Genomic DNA, 18,420 nt, shown 5'->3' with positions numbered 1-18,420 from the left:
GATTGAATCATCAGTAATTAATCAACTTCATCTAATCAGAATTTCTCTTGCAATTTTGGTTTAAACAAAAGTGCTTCAGAAACTCACAGGGGCAAGTTTGCAGGGGCTTAAACCAGCTCATGCAGAATGCCTTCAGTTTTCAAAGCATGTGGCCATCCAACCTGTCTAGGGCTCAGGCATGAGGTTGTAGTGCTGGGTGCCAGTTATATGAATGACTGGTGTAAACATTCCATAAGAATAATTTGAATGCAAAACACCATTTAGGTAGAGTCCAAATGAGAGGAGGATTGTTAAAAGCAGCAGATAGAGGGAGTCAGGAGTAAAGAGCAGAAGCAAAAGTTTATCTACACACACAAACCCCCTCCAACCCTCTATCCGTCCTCGCCTGGAGCAGCTGGACAAGCCCTAAGATTTAATTTAAGAGAGCAGAGAATTCATTGGCCCTCATCCATGCAACTGACGGCAACTGCAGTGAACCGACTACAGCATCCTGGAATTCAAATGGCACGGAATTCCTGTGAGATTATTGGAAGGATCTCAGGCGCGGTCATTTCCACTGACCTGTGAGCTTGGGATACCTCGTGAACCCTACAGCAAGTAAATGGCCAGTTACCAAATTGAAGAAAGAAAAAAAATAAAGACATGTATAGTCCTTTTTTATTTTCACATGACAAAAAAGAGGGTCCATGGATGACATCAACAACTGCATTCTGGCTCATTCACATTCATTGGTGGTTGTCTTTATACCTGCTTGTCCAGAACCATGAGGGCTTGCATTCTAGGTGCATTCCTATACTGCTAAAATAAGTCAAAATATTGCTACCTCCCTTCAAGATGGAGTTGTTTCATTTTCCATACAGATTCTTCAACTCCACTTAACGTTCTGTAGCTATAATATGCTTTGAGGAATCTGTGATTAGATCTGGTTCATAGGCCATTCGAGGTGAATCCCTAGAAGGTCAGATCACCTAAAGAGAGCTATTCTCAACCAGAGTTTTTTTAATAGCAGTTGTGTTGACATTATAATCACTCATTTAGTGTCAGCCCAACATGACTCTAGGCATTGTTCCAAGACTGAGTGACATTAACTGAGATTCCACAACTCTTTTCACTTCCAGCCTTTGGAATCCAATGTCAAAGAGACACCAGAGGGACATCAACTCTACCAGCAACATACTGAACTATAAGACACAATGAGTGACTGGCTCTGCTATGGAGATTTCTAAACATCGACCACAGTATTTGGCCCTTTAAACATCACCCCCAGTTTCACAGACAAGTGAAACTAGTCCTAGACTAGTTTAGACTAAAATGCAAGTTTGAGCTGTTTCAACTGAAAACAACTTGTACTGACAGATCTTAAAATATGCCAATGCCATTGTTTTGTCTCAATAAAAGATACTTAAATATCCTAATTGAACTAAGGCCTAATCCTGGCTTAGGCTAAGCCCCGTCTGTGTAACATAGCCCATATTTTTTATTTTCTTCTCATTCTGCAGAACGTCCTGCAATTAATTCAGCTTAATGTACAGACACTATTCTAACTTTGTTTTGTAGATAATTTCAGTGGTAAGTGTACTATCAACTTTATACTATAAGAAAGTCTGAAAATCTCTAAATTTGACTTAAACACTTTGAATGGTTGCAACTCAATATCTAATCAAAAGCAACAACAGCATTATTATATATGCATACAGAATTACGAATGCTGTTTAATTTTGTTTGCATACTCAGTTGTGACTGATGTTTTCATGCTTGCATCTGTTGAACCACCTATAGCCAATTTCACATTGTGTATTGATTTTCATGCACAATGAGTGAAAACGAGACATATCATGACAATAGCAAAACAGCTCTGATGCAGGATTTTATCATCACAGGACCTACTAAAACTTGAATGCTTTTCTACAAGCACTGTTATTTCCTTTAGGAAATGCAAATCTAGTTATCTGTAAGCTATTGATTTTTCCTTCGTTGGAAGTCAAAGTAAAATATTACCATATGTCCCCTACTGCGTCCAATAATATCATTTTGGACGATTGTTCCTCCCAAAGGGAGCAGGCGTTTGTGCAGGAAAGAAAGTGATGCACTGCCATGTGAATGGAACCAATTTCACAAAATGATCCATTGCAACAATACCAGCAAGTCTCATTGCCCCTGCAATGAGATTTTCTAAAACATGACTCAACTGTACTGAATTTTCCCTTATGTCACTGAGGAAAAGCCATATCTGCCTCTGAACTAGTTGCTTTTTTACTGCCTTGTTTACTGTCATTCATTTCCAGTGTTGGGGGTAACACATTAAAAGTAACTTAAGTTACGTAATCAAATAACTTTTTCAAGTAACTAGTAAAGTAACGTATCACTTTTTCAATTTACAATAAAATATCTAAGTTACTTTTTCAAATTATTAATGCAAGTTACATTACTAGTAATTTGAAAACATTCAGTATTCCTCAAAACAGTGAAATGCAATCTTAGAATTGTATGCAAACCTGTAATAATTAAATATTTTAAATTACACAAATATACTTTATGTATTAATCTCACTTTATAAACCAGTGTCTTTGCAGCTGACCTTCAATGATGTAATTCAACCATACTAATTATCTAAATGACTTTAGATTAGATTTAGAAATAAGAGTGTTGAACTTCCTTCTCCTGTATCTATTCTTCTTTGATCCAGAATCACAGCACAGCTGAAAGGTTTGTTTGAGCTGCACCCTCTACTGTACAGGAGTAAATATGCATTTCCTTCAGCCTGAGGCTGATTCATTTCACTTTTTGTGTCCTTAACATTTGCCAAAATAGAACTTTTTTGTTATCATTAAATAAAAAAACAAACAAACAAGCAAGTCCAGCCTAGGTAACAGGTAACGCAAAAGTAATTAGTAATTTATGAAAAGTAAAAGTAATTTATGAAAAGTAAGTAGTTACTTTTCATAAAAAGTAACTAAGTAATGCAATTAGTTTGTATTTTTAGGGAGTAACACAATATTGTAATGCTTTACTTTTAAAGTAACTTTCCCAACACTGTTGATTTCAAAGTGTGCCTGCATGTCTCATAAACTTTGAGTATGTGGGTTTATGGTAGCTGTACCTTACTTAGGTGTTCGGTGGTCGTATATGACTTCATCTTTAACATTACTCGCTCACAAGCTGTAAGATTTAAATCACTGGTGACAACCAAATGCTGACATTGTGGCTTCGTTTCAAGACACCATTTGTCACAAACAGAAAGAGATGCTTATGAAATGTTTATGTAGGTTTTATGAAAGAGTGCACTGGGGTGAAACGCCATCTGCTTCTGTCATCCTTATTCATGCAATTCCAGAAATATGCCACAAAAACACTCAATCCATATCATCTCGCCAGGCAGAACACAAACATATCACCCCCGGATGGGTTCACAGTGCAGTCTGAGCTGGCACAGACCACCTGATCATTTATTTCCATTATTTATCACATCTCAAAGAACGAAATCAAAGTCGAAAAATGTCAATGCGTGAAACATGTCCCAGATGGTTCGCATATGCATGAGGTTTGTGCATGCTGAATACTTTTCTGACAAGTCAGGGCTGAGATATGATATGACCAATAAACAGAGCTCACATGACCTCTCCAGTCTTGCTCAGGAATCAGGGTTGTCAAAGAACTTTCATGTAACCAGAAAGTTAGTTATGTGGTTAATTATTTTCGTTTTATTGTGTTACTAAATTTAATGCAATTAACTTCAATAAGCGCCGCGAAGCAGAGCATTCAAGTGATTTTAAACCATTCCAGTGTGATAAAATGCAAAAGAGAACTCAATTCATGCTTGTGCAGTGTCTGTGAACAATCCACTCTGCAGACAGCACACTAGTACAGATCTGAGTTCTTGTTTTACGTCTTATCAAGTCTGACTGGACAAAAACACACAACATTGTCAAAATGACAATTTTTGGCGAGCATCCGCATAGGCACAGTCTTACATGAGTTTGAAAGTCTTAAATGAATGTAAAGAGTTGGGAGAAAATCGGATGTGTGTCAGGTCTTAAAGTGACAGCAGCCTACTATACCTGCTGCTGTCTGTGTCAGCAGAAAGTCAGCATAAAACAAAAGCTGCAATACTATTTTCTTTCCTTATTGTGATGTTTTTACTTGTCTTTAATAATGTTTGAACTTTATATTAGTTAGGCTAATAGTTTTTGTTGTGGTATAAAAACTGTATTCGAGAACTGAATTTTCACTGGTATGTAAAATGTTGGTGTCATAACCTTAAGGCCCCAGTATACTTCAAACGAAATCGAAGAACGAATTGATGTGACATCATTTCGAACAAAATCAGGCCTAACCGAAAATAATTTTTTATGTTCGTTTTGGGAGTTCGAAATGGCTCGCCAAAGCAAACTCTCAGGAAAATTTCGCTCCAGCTGCAAAACACCTTCGTACTACCATTGGTCCGTGACGATACTGTAATAGGATAGGAGGTGTGCGCTGAGGCTCCGCCTTCTTTCACGAGGAACTCTTCTCTGACTCATTTCATCTGTTGAGTCCGTAGAGGTAAGATCTCTGTGGGTGAAAACATGAACACACTGGATAGCCGCTTTATAGTACGAAATGAAGTTGCGCTTCTGATGAAATGAAGCACTGACACTGTTTTCCATGTTTGATACTGTAAAGCTGCTTGCTTTTAAGAAATCTATTGAATAAAATACCATATAAATAAGCGTGACATGACTTTACTGGAGTGCTCATTTGCAGAGCTCATGCTAACATACCCATGTTGTTATGATCAGATGATTTTCTTATGTTTTTTATTAAAAAAAGAAATGCTTGCTGTTTTCTCATGTTGTTTATTTTGTTACTGAGAGGAAAGCGCGCAGCACATACTGTATTTACATATTCATCCAAATGCCACTCTCTGCAATGTGGGTGGCAACAGATGTTCGAAAATAATATGTCGCTGCTCACGTATTTCGAACTTCGTTTTACCCCTAAATGAAGAATGAAAAAGAACTTCGCCGTGAGTATATCGGGGCCTTTATTCATAACTCTTTCCCTGACAGCGTTTCTTTAAAGTTGCTAGCCAGACTACCATTTTTGATCAATTTCACAAAACTTTCATGGCCCCCAGAATATTATGTTGTATGAACAACAACAACAACAACAAAAAACTATTTTATTCAAGCCTCATGCATTCTTTCGTTATTTATCAACATTTGAATGTGGGTAATAAAAAGTTTAATAAAAAAGCAATACTTTGAGCAAAAAGCTGAGAAAATCAAATTTTTGTCAAAGACTGCATCTGTATCGGATTCACAACGATGATCAAATCACAGATGGGGTAGATCGAGTCTATAAACACCCTTGAAGCTGGGTCGACATAAATACCCTCCTTTGTTGACATTTCATTCAGTAACGTTAGGCTTTTTTGATTCATATGCTGTTTGATGATCACATTATTTTACATATGCATCTGCTTACATATGCTTCTTTGTCGCCTGTGTTTTGATCAGGAGATTCAGTGCTCTTTCAGAAGATGCGTTATAAAATAAATAGCGTTCTCTAGAGTATAACAGTGAAAACTTGGAAAGCCGGAAAATTACGTCAATTTGCGGGGAAGAGTTGTCTCATAAATGATGGAAATTTCAGGAGGAGTTAAAAAAAAAAAGGGCCAGTAAAAAAAAAAAATCCTTTGTTGAACCCTATTATATTAAAGGCACAGCAAATAAATATGACGTTTAGTATGTGAATGTAAATATTTGTTTTTTGTTATTATGTGAATATTTATTAAATGGCTTTATGTGAAGATTGTTTTAAGATTATATTCTTTAAAGCCTATTAAATGTTCAAAATTATTCATTTAAATTGTATTGTAATGTTGAATTGCTATCATTAGTCATTTCTTAGTACCATAGGTATACGTTCAAAACAGTGGAATTACCATGGTACATGTCTAAAAAACAAGGTAGTGTTGCAGTAAGTATGTTCTCATGTGTTCTGTAGTACCTATGCTTGAACAGTTCATGTTTTAAGAAACGGGGAAAGCATTGTCAACAACATCTTTGAAACTGTATTTGGGGAATAACCTTGTCTCATGATGACATTATTATTTCTGTTTCCCCCGCCTAATTTATTGCATCCACATTGCATTGAGAAATGAAGTCCAAATCTGACATTAAGATCTGTTGCTTTCTTCCCTCCTTTTACTAATTTATTTGCATCCTCGTTTCTTCTGTTATTTATTTCCAGCGTCACACTTTACACACGTTTCTTGTTGCGTTAATGCCGCGTGCATGTGTTACGGCTGTGAGTGTCACTATTCAAGAAGGGAACTAAGAAGAAAGGACTTCTTGTTTTATGCTAAATCATACTCTAATAGTAGAACGCTGTTATGATGATGATCACATTGTGGTGAGAAGCCTTTGGTTTTTTGGAAGCGTGCTCCTCCAAAGCGGTTGCGCAAGACTGGTTAAATGAAAAGCGATCTTCAGCATCTTGAAAACGTTCGACTGAGACATGGCTCAATGTAAACATACAAGCATATCATCAGGAGTGAGAATGATCTCTGAGGCCTTGTTTGCAAATTTTGCCTTGGGAGCATATTGTCTGCACCTGGGGACGAGCACAGGAAGTGATGCGTAGCTCCTGCGGGAGTTGGAGGATGTCAGCGTGGACTCTGCGACATGAGGATCAGCCATTATTCACAATCGGAGGCCAGAAGCTTGCAGTTTGAGGACAGGTCTGAGCCGGCTAATGAAAAGCACATGTGCTTCACAAGACTCGCTGGCTCTTCCCAGCTCATCTGCCTGGCCCACACCCTTCATTCTCTCTGCGTTTACCCCTCGCTCCCTTTCAAGTTTGAAACAAACTGGCTTCTCTCACTGAGACAATAGAAAAGCATGTGGAAAGTAAAAACCTGACATACTTTCTTAGGGTTGTGCTGCTCTGGTTTCTGTACAGATCAAAACAATATCTGGTTTTGAGATCAGGTGACTAAATAAAATGCAGCTGCCTGTTTAGCCATTGCAGAATTAATCCAATAAATTCAATTCGAAAAGTCTTGTGAGCCAAATCTTTCCTTGTCACCCCCAATCTAAGCATGATGTTTATAAGATCAAACACACGTGCAACGAAGAAAATCATCCACAGTTTGCGACAAGAAGTTGCTATTCACCCAAATTGAACCATTTTGTACAGCGTTGGCAGCGGAAAGCAATGCAGAATCCACCTTTGCTTCAGGCACTGCAGCTGATGGTTTCCAAAAATTCAACAGTTTATCACAACAATGATGACAGGCTTCACAATTAGCTCTATTTTACAAGGCCTCACACGAGATAGTACATGATGTTGTACTATCAAGCACTTGAATCATACACATACTTTGCTGATGACCTTTTGATTGTAATTGCTACGCCATTATAAAATGGTTATGCCTTCTTATGGTAGAGCAGATGGCTAGGGGAAGCAAACAATACTGTATAATCTATGCTGTGACATGAATATGCACAGTATAATTTCTATCAACTGAAATAAATCAGTCATTACAGAAGAACTATAAGTCAAAGAGCAAATATACAGTGGTGAACCATAAAGAACCCATTTACAGCTGTTTAGTTGCCAGATGCTTTAGCCAAAGTGGCTCAAGGTAAACATTTTAGTGGGTCTAAAAGCTAAAAAAAAGTTTCCATTGTAAATAAATGGTCAGTAAACACAAAGTGCTTTGAAAATTGTAATTGTCCACCCCAGAATAAAATAAATATTATAGGATCTTAAAAAAATCGTGTGAACGTTCTGGTCAGACATGGGGCCAGTTCCACTGACGGAGCCCAGAAATCCCAGTGGTACCCTGCATCTATCCGTCGTCCAAACTGCTTCTCTTATGTAACTTATTTTTGAATGTTCATCAATGCACTTAATTTTTACAAAGCACTCTAGCAAGGGTTAACTGAGTAAGCTGTACTATGCAGGGCCATGTACTTAAGAAAATTTACTGGCCATAAATATTTTTTTACTGGCTATGAACGGCAGTAATGACACCAAAAATGTAGATACCAGTGAAAATTCACAATTCTCTATTCCAATTTTGATACCACAGCTAAAACTACTAACTTGACTATAAAAATTTAAAACATGATTAAAGACAAGTAGGCCTGGTTTCGCAGACAGGGCTTAACCTAAGCCAGGATTAGGCTTTAGTTCAATTAGGATATATAAGTATCTTTTATAAACATGCCCTAGAGAAAAACAAAACAATGGCATTGACATATTTTAGGATATGTCACCTCATGTTTCTTTCAGTTAAAACAGCTCAAACATGCAATTTAGTCTAGGACTAGCAGACAAGAGCAGTGAATGATTTTCTCTTAGACCTTTGTTGTTTGATTAACATTAAAAACAGACAGGAGGTTTATTAGGCTGCTGTCACTTTAAGACCTGCATGGATACTGTATACATGCATTTTCTTTCTCAACTCTTTATGTTCACTTAAGACATAACCAACAATGTTTATACTTCTGGGCACTGCTTCGGATGTTTGCACACAGAAAACTTCCCACACTGCATACGAGTTGAACGTTATTCAACATTACATTGTTAGAATTCATAAAAATGTTACCGTCATTTGGCGATTGACAAAGTTGCTCACCAACGCCAAATTTGTTCAATCTCTACAGCATATGAGGCGTGCAGTATGTCTTCGCCTCTGCTGATCAGAGCACACTCTATGAGGAGTGTTGCAGCCTCGAAAGCTATAAAAGCACTATATAAATGTAACAAAATATAATAAAGGTATTGTCTTTGATGCTGCAGGGTTGGGCCTTCCCAGACGCATTTATGAGAATTTACAGTCTGGATCCACATTGGGTTCTCATCCTGAGTTGTGCCCAGACAGGTTTCACATCAGTGCAGACATTAGTCAGTCTGGCACAGTGGGCCTTTCGATCCCCAAAATGCTGTCATATGACGCAATGTGAGTTCCCTCAAAAAGGGAACATCTCAGGTTATGAATGTAACCATTGTTCTCTGAGAAGGGAATGAGATGCTTTATCCCTTTACCACACCTCCTGAATGCTTGCAAGTGGCTTGCTTCAGCCTATCAGAAGCTGACGCTGTTGTGTGCCAGCTTACCCTTATAGCTTCCGTAGTGCGGCGTCACATGGTACTTCACGACGCAATGGCAATCAGGATTGGGCTAGTTTCACACGTGCTTCAGATGCCAGCCACACTGGAGGTGTTCCCCAAAGTGTTGTCATTCGACGCAGCGTCTCGTTCCCTTCTCAGGGAACAATGATTACATTTGTAACCTGAGACATATTCAGTCTATATTTCCACAGCATGAACGTAAGATCTTAAGGATTTATGAATGAAGCGCTCATTTTAAAATCTTTCTAATCTACTGACATTGTTATGACATCCGCTTCAAACATTACAATGCTCATGATAACTATCCCTAACTCTACAATAAGTAAAATCCACTTCACCAGCTAATTACTCTTTGACAGCGATGCCATAGAAATATACAGAGCTACTGCAATGACGGAAGTTCAAACACAAAATTTAAATGATGGTTGCACGCTTGTTTCTCTGACACATAAGGTGCATAGGCAGCCAAGTTATATTGAAAGCCGATTTTGCCAGCGGTGAAGTACCACTTTATATATATTAATTAACTACATGTACTTAATATAGGGTTAGAATTACGATTAGGGTTTGGTGTAGGGTTAGTTGCATGTAATTATGCATAATAACACTAAAATAAGGTGTTAACTTTTTTCAGGGGCTTTTCTTTGGGGCATGTGTGAATTCTGTGGAATGGTATTTAAATAGAGTTGAGAGTAATACAATCTCCTTAGTTGAAAGTGTCAACTAGTACCATTATTTAATAAATAAACAGACATGGGCCAGGGAATGTGTATAACTGGGTGGTCAATGAATGAATAGGAGTTCAAATTCTATGAAAATCGGTGCTTTCTGCAGAACTCTGCTGGCACAGATTATGTGTAGTCCTGCCCATTGTCTACCATTTGAGTGAAATACAGAAAAACATAGCCATGACTGATTTTGAATATGGTCAACTGCTGAACAGCTGGCCTGAGCTCATTCAGATACTTCCTTGCATCCAATCTAATCTTAAATGCAGCGTTTTCTGAGCCTTCTGTTCATGCTAGGTCGTGTGTTGCACATCGGATAAATGTGAGGCCTGGTGTCTGAATACCGTCTGCTTCCCTTCAGATCTGCTAAGTATTTTTACCTCAAAGATGAAAAGCGAAAGATTAGACAATTATCTCCTACTTCACTCCAACAATCATAGCCAAAGACAACTTCCACTGCAAAATCTGATATCTGGGAGTTTATAAGCTCTTTCAGAGTGAAAAGGTCTTTCTCAGACGAGCCAGTGAGCTGCTCCAAAGTTTATCGAGCCTGGTTACATTTGTTTAATTCCTTATCTCTCCAAACATGTCGCTGGAATCGGCGCTGCTTTAGGAAATTCAATTATACCCGAATGGTGCTAATGCACCAATAGTGCTTGGTTTGACAGAGAAAGCAACAATATTTACATTACAGTATCAGAATGGGTCCAGTTGCACTTGGTAGGCGCCAAGATTTCCACTTATTGTATTGCCCGTGTTCCAATAACACAATCAGCGCTGATGCCCCATTGTTTGAGTAGCACTGATGTAAGTTTACAATAATTAAGTCAGCTCATGGACAAAGGTGCTGGGCTGAAAACGATCAGGTCGCCCACTCACTTCACCTAAAAAGGATATTCTGTCCATAGGTAAAAAGCCAGTGGACATAAAACTGTACTGGAGAAACATGGCAATATTCTTACTTAACATAGAATCAAGTATACTCAGATTGATCAACTTTCAAATAATATTGAGATATATTATTTGAATTATTGCCAAAATTCTCAGTGGACTTACCTGGTTTAGGAGGTTTTCCACCAACTCTTAATATAATAATAAAATGCTTGGAGAGATGATTTTCTAGTCCACTAAGACGATTGAATCAATCAGTATCATTTTGGTAATACTAATAGCAGCGGTTTTATTATGACTTCCAAGTATAAATGCCAAAATTTAATAAGGTACCAACATTTATTTTACAATGTATGTTAGTACACTCAAAGTACATTTAACATTCAAACATTTGAGGTTAGTAATTTTTAAATTTGTTTTAAGATTTGTTGCAAAAGATTTTTATTTCAAATAAATGCTGTTCTTTTGGAATTTCTATTCATCAAAGAATCTTGAAAAATAAAATGTATCACTGTTTCCACAAATAATAGGAAGCCATTTTAACTGTTTTTCAACATTGATTGTTTTACATTTTATACATTCTAAACATTCTATTCTACATTTTAAATATTCTAAACCTTCTATATCATGGTTTATGTGCATGTTAAACTTTACTATAGTGCATTTTAAAGTGCCATGATTTTGTACCATCATTTTTTGCAATGATAGTGATACAAATTTCATAACATTACTCTGGTGTGCAACATTTTATAATTGTTATTGCTGTAAAAACGCGCAGAAAATCTTTGTATTGCTTTGCTAATTAAGTGTATAGACTGGCATACTTGTAAGCATGCAAATAAGTATACTTGTATGAATGACCTTGAAGAACTCTTACCAGCTCCGTAACCTCCAGCCCCTAAAGCTCCTGCTTGAGCACCAGTGCCAGCAGCTCCTCCATATCCTCCTGCTGAACAAGACCGTAGTTCATTAGCATCCCTCTCGCATTTATGAAATGCTTTATCTGTGTATGCTCGAATAGCATACATTACACGCAAGGAAAGATGTGAGTTCACTGACTGGCACACAGGTGGACTTTAACTTTTATAGGTGTTTTTGGAGTATGACAGCTCAGTTTTACTGATATGGTCTGGCAGTAAACACACTTAACAATAGCGGCTGAGTTTGAGAACTGATCATAAGACAGTGGTGTTATCAACCTCAATGGACATCAGGTATATAATGTGTAAGCTAGATTGGACTTGATGAAATAAAAAGCTACAGAACATTGCCACCGTTATTGCAAAAAAAAAAAAAAAAAAGATATGGTTGTGTGGTTTTATAGAGTTTACCTGATATCCAACAGATATTACAAAGATATAATATTGGAATTTTAATTTAGAGGACAGAATTCTCAAAAAATATTGTGGTTGAAGCGGGTTTGGAACAAGGTGCTTATACTGCAGCCAAACACATTCCTGAATCTGGTTCAGTTTGCTGATCCTGCTGCTGTTGTCATGACTGAAGCCTTCATACTCAAGGTTATCAATTGTCAGTTTCACGTTATTTCTACACCACTGATCAGTTGGACAAAGAATTCAAATGTTTCAGTTAATATTAAGTTTAGAGGTACAACTAATTGATTGATTGTTCGGTTGGTCGGTTGGTTGTTTGAGTGAGTAAATAAAGTCTGAATGATGTTAAACAATACAGGATACTGAAATCACCCTACAGTGTTCATAGTCAAAGTAAAATGATCTTACCTGCTGCTTTTGCTGCTTTGTATGGGGACGTCCCAGCACCTGTTAAAACCAGTAAGAGTTACAGGACTATCAGTGCAGATGAGTCCACATCTCGTCAAGTGTAACCATTCAACTTTACTCACTGTAAAACCTAACAGTTGATCTAACTAACTAACCCTTTTTAGTAAACTTAATTTAATGTCCAAGAATTTGTTGAACTTACTTAAAACAATTTAGTAATCTTTACTGTTTGCATGCTATGCTTTGTTACTCAGAAAACCCAAGTAAAAATGACTGGTTTGAGTACCATTGCGTCAAGCAAAAAACAGAAAAAAAGAAAGAAAAAAAAGGGCGGGGCAGAAGTTTTTAAGGCAGGGCAATTCTTAATAGACTTTTCGCTCATTTTCTCCACTTCTGCAGTTCTTTCTTTAGTTGCATTCACTCATTTTCTTAAAATGATCTTGAATGTTAAATTATCAATACAACTAAAACGTTTGGGATAATGTCACGTAAGTTGACCATAAATTGATTTCCTAAAGTTTCTTCTCTCCATTTTAGTGATTAGCGTTTCATTTGGTTGTGCACTTGGAACTTCACTTATATTATAATAACTCTCTTCCAGTTGATTTCCAAATGGGAAATTACAGTTATTTATGTTTTCAAAGGAAAAGACATATTAAATAGATCGCTTTTAAAAAGTGACATAATTTGGCACTAAATCAATAACTAATTTAGACTTTGTGTAGAATTTTGGTTTATAGATTATATTACTAACATATATATCATAAACACCATACTATAGTGAAACATCAAACATTTAAGGGGGTTGATTCCTCTCTAGTTGAGCCGGTGCCTTGCAATCAACCTTGCTCGAGTCACACACAGATGGTGCTCTCAACCTCAGACAGCACCACAAAGTGTATGAACCTCTACTTTGGAAGACATTCAAGAGTTTGGTTTTAGATTCCTAGCAGCTAGTAAACTAGATCTTCCAGCATGAAAAATGTGGTGTTAGTAGTGTGTGAGTAGTAGGGTACAAAGGAGCTAAAGGTGCACCGGGGTAAAAGGCAGCAGAGCACTTTTCTTTACAACCGTTTTTGATGATGCACTTGGAAATTTGGCTGATCCTTTATGTGATCGCGGCCAACAACGCAAAGCTGATTCTGTGCTAATTTGATCTACTATTTAATGTTTTTAAAAAATGCCATAGATTTATGTAGCAAATGAGAATCGGTAAAATTACACACATCATATTTTCAGACAAAGGTCTTGTTAATGTTCTTTTCAGTTTTGTTCAAGGTAATTAAAGCAACAGTTTTTCAATAATGGAAGAATATATAAAAGTAAGGTATTTGGGGTAAAAGCTGCTGTTGGGGCGAAAGGCACAGTAATTAACATGATAATAAAGAGCTGGCTAAATTTTCAATTTGTTGACATGACATGCTTAGATTCAGATGGTAAATATCATATATCAAGTTGGGTGTCCACCTTAGAGATAATCACCATATTTTTAGTAAAAGCATGATATTGTCACACTTGCTGTGTATATAATCCAAAAGGTGAGAGAAAATGGAAGCAAAAGGAAGCATAACAATATCAACCCAAAACTAAGGACTGAATAAACTGAGGGCTTAATGGTGCAATATGTAAAATGTTCTGTCCGCTAGAGGTCGCTAGAGGCCTATTCAAAACAAAGGCGTAGCTTGATGATGCCAAGTTTGAGCACGGAATCTTGGGACATGTGGTCTCCATCTCAACGGACAGTGCAAATGAATAGGGATTGGAGTCGGGAAGAAATCATGTTCATGGATGTGATTATTAATGTTACTGTAGTATGAAGCAGAGCAGGCGCGAGTGTTGTGGAGCTGAACGAGGAGCTGGAGCGATTGATCAACGCACGCCTCACGAGCAGCGGGACTTTTATTATGACACAGTCGCCGGCGCCGCTTCCGCTTTTCCGGTCATGAGTATGAGGTAACGCAGCTCTGTTTATCATATGAGATACATTTGAGAGTGTTGAAAATGATGTTATAACGTTACTCTGTGCGTTCGCTCGGCGGCTGCTGTGAGACACTGTTACACACTGCAGTAAGATAGATCGATTTTACAATATCATATTAAATGCTGGATGGCTTGTGTTGATAAATGGCATGCAGTTCATTTTAAAACGTATTGTATGATGGAGAAAATGCTGTATTACTGTTACTAAAAATAAAGCTGCATCTGATTATGCTATGTTAGCTACTTCACAAAATAGTGTTTTTCTCTGAGGCATGGTAAAGCATGGTACTCGCAAAAAATCAAGAAAATTAGATTTAAACAATAAAAGTGTTAAGCTATATAACAAACAATTAGTATTCTTTTTATAAATATATCAAAACAGTTGTTCCCTTGCCTATTAAAACATGTAATATATTAAAGCGTCTTTCGTGTTTCCATGGTTTCTACAAAATAAACCGGAAACCAAGGGTAACGCGGGTATGATGCAATTGACAGGCGACTCCTCACACGTCCCGGAGCCTTGGAGAAAATTGCAATTTTCTCACGATTTACAAATAGTTGGAAACATTTGGGATATTGTAAGTACTCAAGTGAACAAAATATATAACACTGATCTAGTGGTATTTGGATATTTTACTGCAAAATTCTTACAAATTGCACCGTTAAATATACAGGAATGGCAATCAACAGAACAACAAACAGGTGATGTCTAATCAGGAACCATATAGTAACAAACGTGGTGGGAAAACTGATAACAAAGAAAAGTAGGTCAAACCAAAACACAGGGACAAGAACTCAAGCAAAATAGAACATACATGTGACAAACATTTAAAAGTATAATAAAATGTCATATTTATTGTGACTAAAATTAAAATTTCCATAAAATTTGTATGAGATCTCCTTCAATGCTTTCAGAATCTTTTCTTTTTTTAAATCATTTTCTGTATTTTTAAAATGAAAATATTTTAATTACAGTATATTTATTGAACAAAAATGAATTTATCAAAATAAACAGAAAATAGTGCAAACTTTGCTGAAATGGTTGTTTTGAACAAGTATTAACTCAGATATTGTTTGAAACATATTACTTCAGCTACTTAATAAAGTATTTGTATCAATATTGTATGCCTTTTTCCCCGTGCTGGTTTTACCCCGTGTGTCTGTGGGCTAAAAGGCACACCTTGCCACCTCTTACATTTATAAGATTTTTAAATAAACAAAAAACCCACTTTTAAGATTTATTTTCACACAAAATCTGTTGCTCCATCAATGTTTAATAAAAACATGTATTTTTTTCTGCAATTATACACTATGGTTGTAGTGGAAAGCACATTTTTGTGTGCTTTTAGCCCCGTTTTACCCTATTGCATGTTGTATTTGAAATCCATTCTGTGAGCTCTGATTGAAATCATAATCATCATGTCTACATTTGTATAAATGTCTCTATGATGAGCAAATTGGTGAGCAGATCATAGCTGTTATCGGTTATACCTGGGTAAAGTCCAGCACCTGGTAGCAATCCAGCACCTCCTGGTCCTCCTCCAGCTGAACCCTGTGGCACATACACCCCTGAAACAGAAAAACAGCAGTTGTCAGGGTCTGTCTTTTATGTTTTTCCTAGACCTAGATGACATCCAAGAAGAAGAATTCACTCTGAGGAAACAGAAACAAATTCTGAAAAATGCTGAAGGCCTTGAAAAGCATTTCTCTGGACATTTTGCTGATGTCAATTACTCACAGGAGTTCAGAAATCATACGGCCTTCAAGTGAAGTCAAAAATGTGTTTGCAGTCAGATTCATATGAACTCATGCTCATTTCATGTCTTTCTCTTTTTCTTTTCCTGACAAAACAGGACTAAGCACTAATACAACAGAAGAAAGAGGAAAGGATAGACATTATGGGTGAAATAATGCTTGTGCTGCTACAGAGGATGATGGGAAATCTAGTCATTGCACAAAAAGCCTCATAAACCGGCTAAATGAATGGCATTTTCTCGCAAACTCTATCATTATTGATCATCAGCAGTGTACAAAATGTGCACAAACTGCTATGCATAGTCAGCTTAATGACAAACTCATTATGATTGCAATACAAATTTGTTAGTGCCACCACTTAACCCTCTATGGGACTAATTGTGAAATCACAGCTACAAAAAAATAAATGAGTAAAAAAAAATTTCAAAATTAGTTTTCTACATCTGACCTATGACTTTTTTTAGGGTGCCGTCATTTATAACTGACTTTGTCCTATTAGGTTCAATTATTTTTGGCGAATTGTCTGAAACTTCACACACATTCAAATGCATTTTCACTCTCTGAAGAGGAGTGAAAAGGTCTTGGTGTTTCAAAATAAACATTAAAAAGGCTTTATTAACATTCCATTTCATCTTGTGCTACTATATTTCATTTGGAACTCACATGTGAAAATGTCAAAAACTTGACACAAATTCAAATGCAGTTTCACTGCCTGGAAAGTAGTGAAACCATGTCTTAGTGTTTCAAAGTGCATTTAAAGATCATTGTTTCTTTCTTGGAATTCCAAATCAATGATTGTAGCACAAGTGAAAATCAACAAGACTCTTCTTTTTCAGTGTAGCCCACACTTTCCACAAGCAACTCAATCTTCTTGACCTGTTTAGTCATCATTTTTGGTGTTTGTCAGTGTAGTGAGGCCAATAGGCAGTGGCATCTTTCCTGACCTCTGGCTGTCGTGTGGCTCACATTTTCCAAACTGGCATAGGATAATGTATTCAAATGCATGACTTCCACAAAAATCTATGACTTATATTCTTCATCTCTGTCAGCACCCTCACTGCTTCTATCCTCCTTGATCCTCAACTTCCTTTCTTTCTATGACCTTATTTTCTGATGCATTGCCATCATCAGTACTTTCTGGAAAAAAAAAGCAAAGGCAAAAAGACTATTTTACTGCCAGCCAGTACAGAACAATAGCGCAGCTACACTGAAAATGTATCCCCTGAAAGGACCTTGTAATTTATGCATGATGCACAGATTTTTTGTTTTTTACAAAATGTGCATTAAAAATGTCCAAAAAGTTTAGAAAACACATTTGAATATACAATGATAATTTAAAAAATGGAATTTATATATATATTTTCTAGTCTAAAATGAACTCGCTATGGAGCCTTGAGAGCATGTGACCTAATATGTGCTAAAGTCTCGATTGGCTGAAGGGGATGTCATATGATATTACTATTTTGGTTGAACTTTATTATTGTATTTTAAATGCAATTTTCTTAGAGTCATTTATGAATGACGATGTCCCATATATGGTTAAAGTCTGAACTAATGCATTGCTTCATAATGAGGGATCATAAACCCCTAGAGGATCATGATGGAACTGCACCCCTGTCACAATATCTTAACAGTTTGTAAAAATACACACCTGACCTGTAAGTACACATCTGTCATGACAACTCTCGGAGTGTTTGGCATGGTAATGGATATGACGATGTTGATATGTTTGGTCTTGGTGGAATAGATCTGCTAGCTGCTGCTGCTGTTGCAGAGCAAGTACAGGACTTGCTACTGTCAATACATACACAACATGCTGCTGTGAGCAAGTAAAACATGTTGCATGTTGCTCAGCTCTGCCCTATAGAGGATGATGTGATTGGCAGCAGGTTGCATTAAGGACCCATCAGCCTGTGCCAATATCATGGTATATATATCAAAGTACTATAGTAGTACCAATACTGTAAAGAAAGGTGAGAACATTACTTGTAGTGGTAGCACTTTATTTTACAGTCCTGTTCCCCATGTACATACTGTACTATGTACTTATTTTAGTTATTACAATAACTGGGTAATAACTAGGTACTAACCCTGAACCTATCCCTAAACCTAACCTTCACCCATGTAGTTCCCTTATATTACCCAGTACTTTCTTAGGTAAGTACACTGTAAGTACATGTAAGTGCACATACTATAAA

The 18,420-nt window shown here is 36.9% G+C and overlaps 1 protein-coding gene across 8 annotated transcripts in view; it reads right to left on the bottom strand.

Annotated features, from left to right (window-relative positions):
- The window catches only part of elna (elastin a), a 76,675-nt gene that overhangs the window by 45,199 nt on the left and 13,056 nt on the right, over nt 1-18,420 (bottom strand). For 7 of the 8 annotated variants that reach the window (XM_048159713.1, XM_048159711.1, XM_048159718.1 and 4 more), the window contains exons 2-4: nt 15,959-16,036; nt 12,488-12,526; nt 11,623-11,694 (exon numbers count right to left, since the gene is read on the bottom strand). In XM_048159713.1, the coding sequence (XP_048015670.1) occupies nt 11,623-11,694; nt 12,488-12,526; nt 15,959-16,036 (189 nt within the window). The remainder of the gene's footprint in view (nt 1-11,622; nt 11,695-12,487; nt 12,527-15,958; nt 16,037-18,420) is intronic. The other variant, XM_048159712.1, reaches the window with a different exon arrangement.

The sequence above is a fragment of the Megalobrama amblycephala genome, linkage group LG16 (genome assembly GCF_018812025.1).
Source record: "Megalobrama amblycephala isolate DHTTF-2021 linkage group LG16, ASM1881202v1, whole genome shotgun sequence".
NCBI lineage: Eukaryota > Metazoa > Chordata > Actinopteri > Cypriniformes > Xenocyprididae > Megalobrama > Megalobrama amblycephala.
The sequence above is the reverse complement of the archived record's forward strand: the minus strand, read 5'-3'. Positions and strand labels throughout refer to the sequence as shown.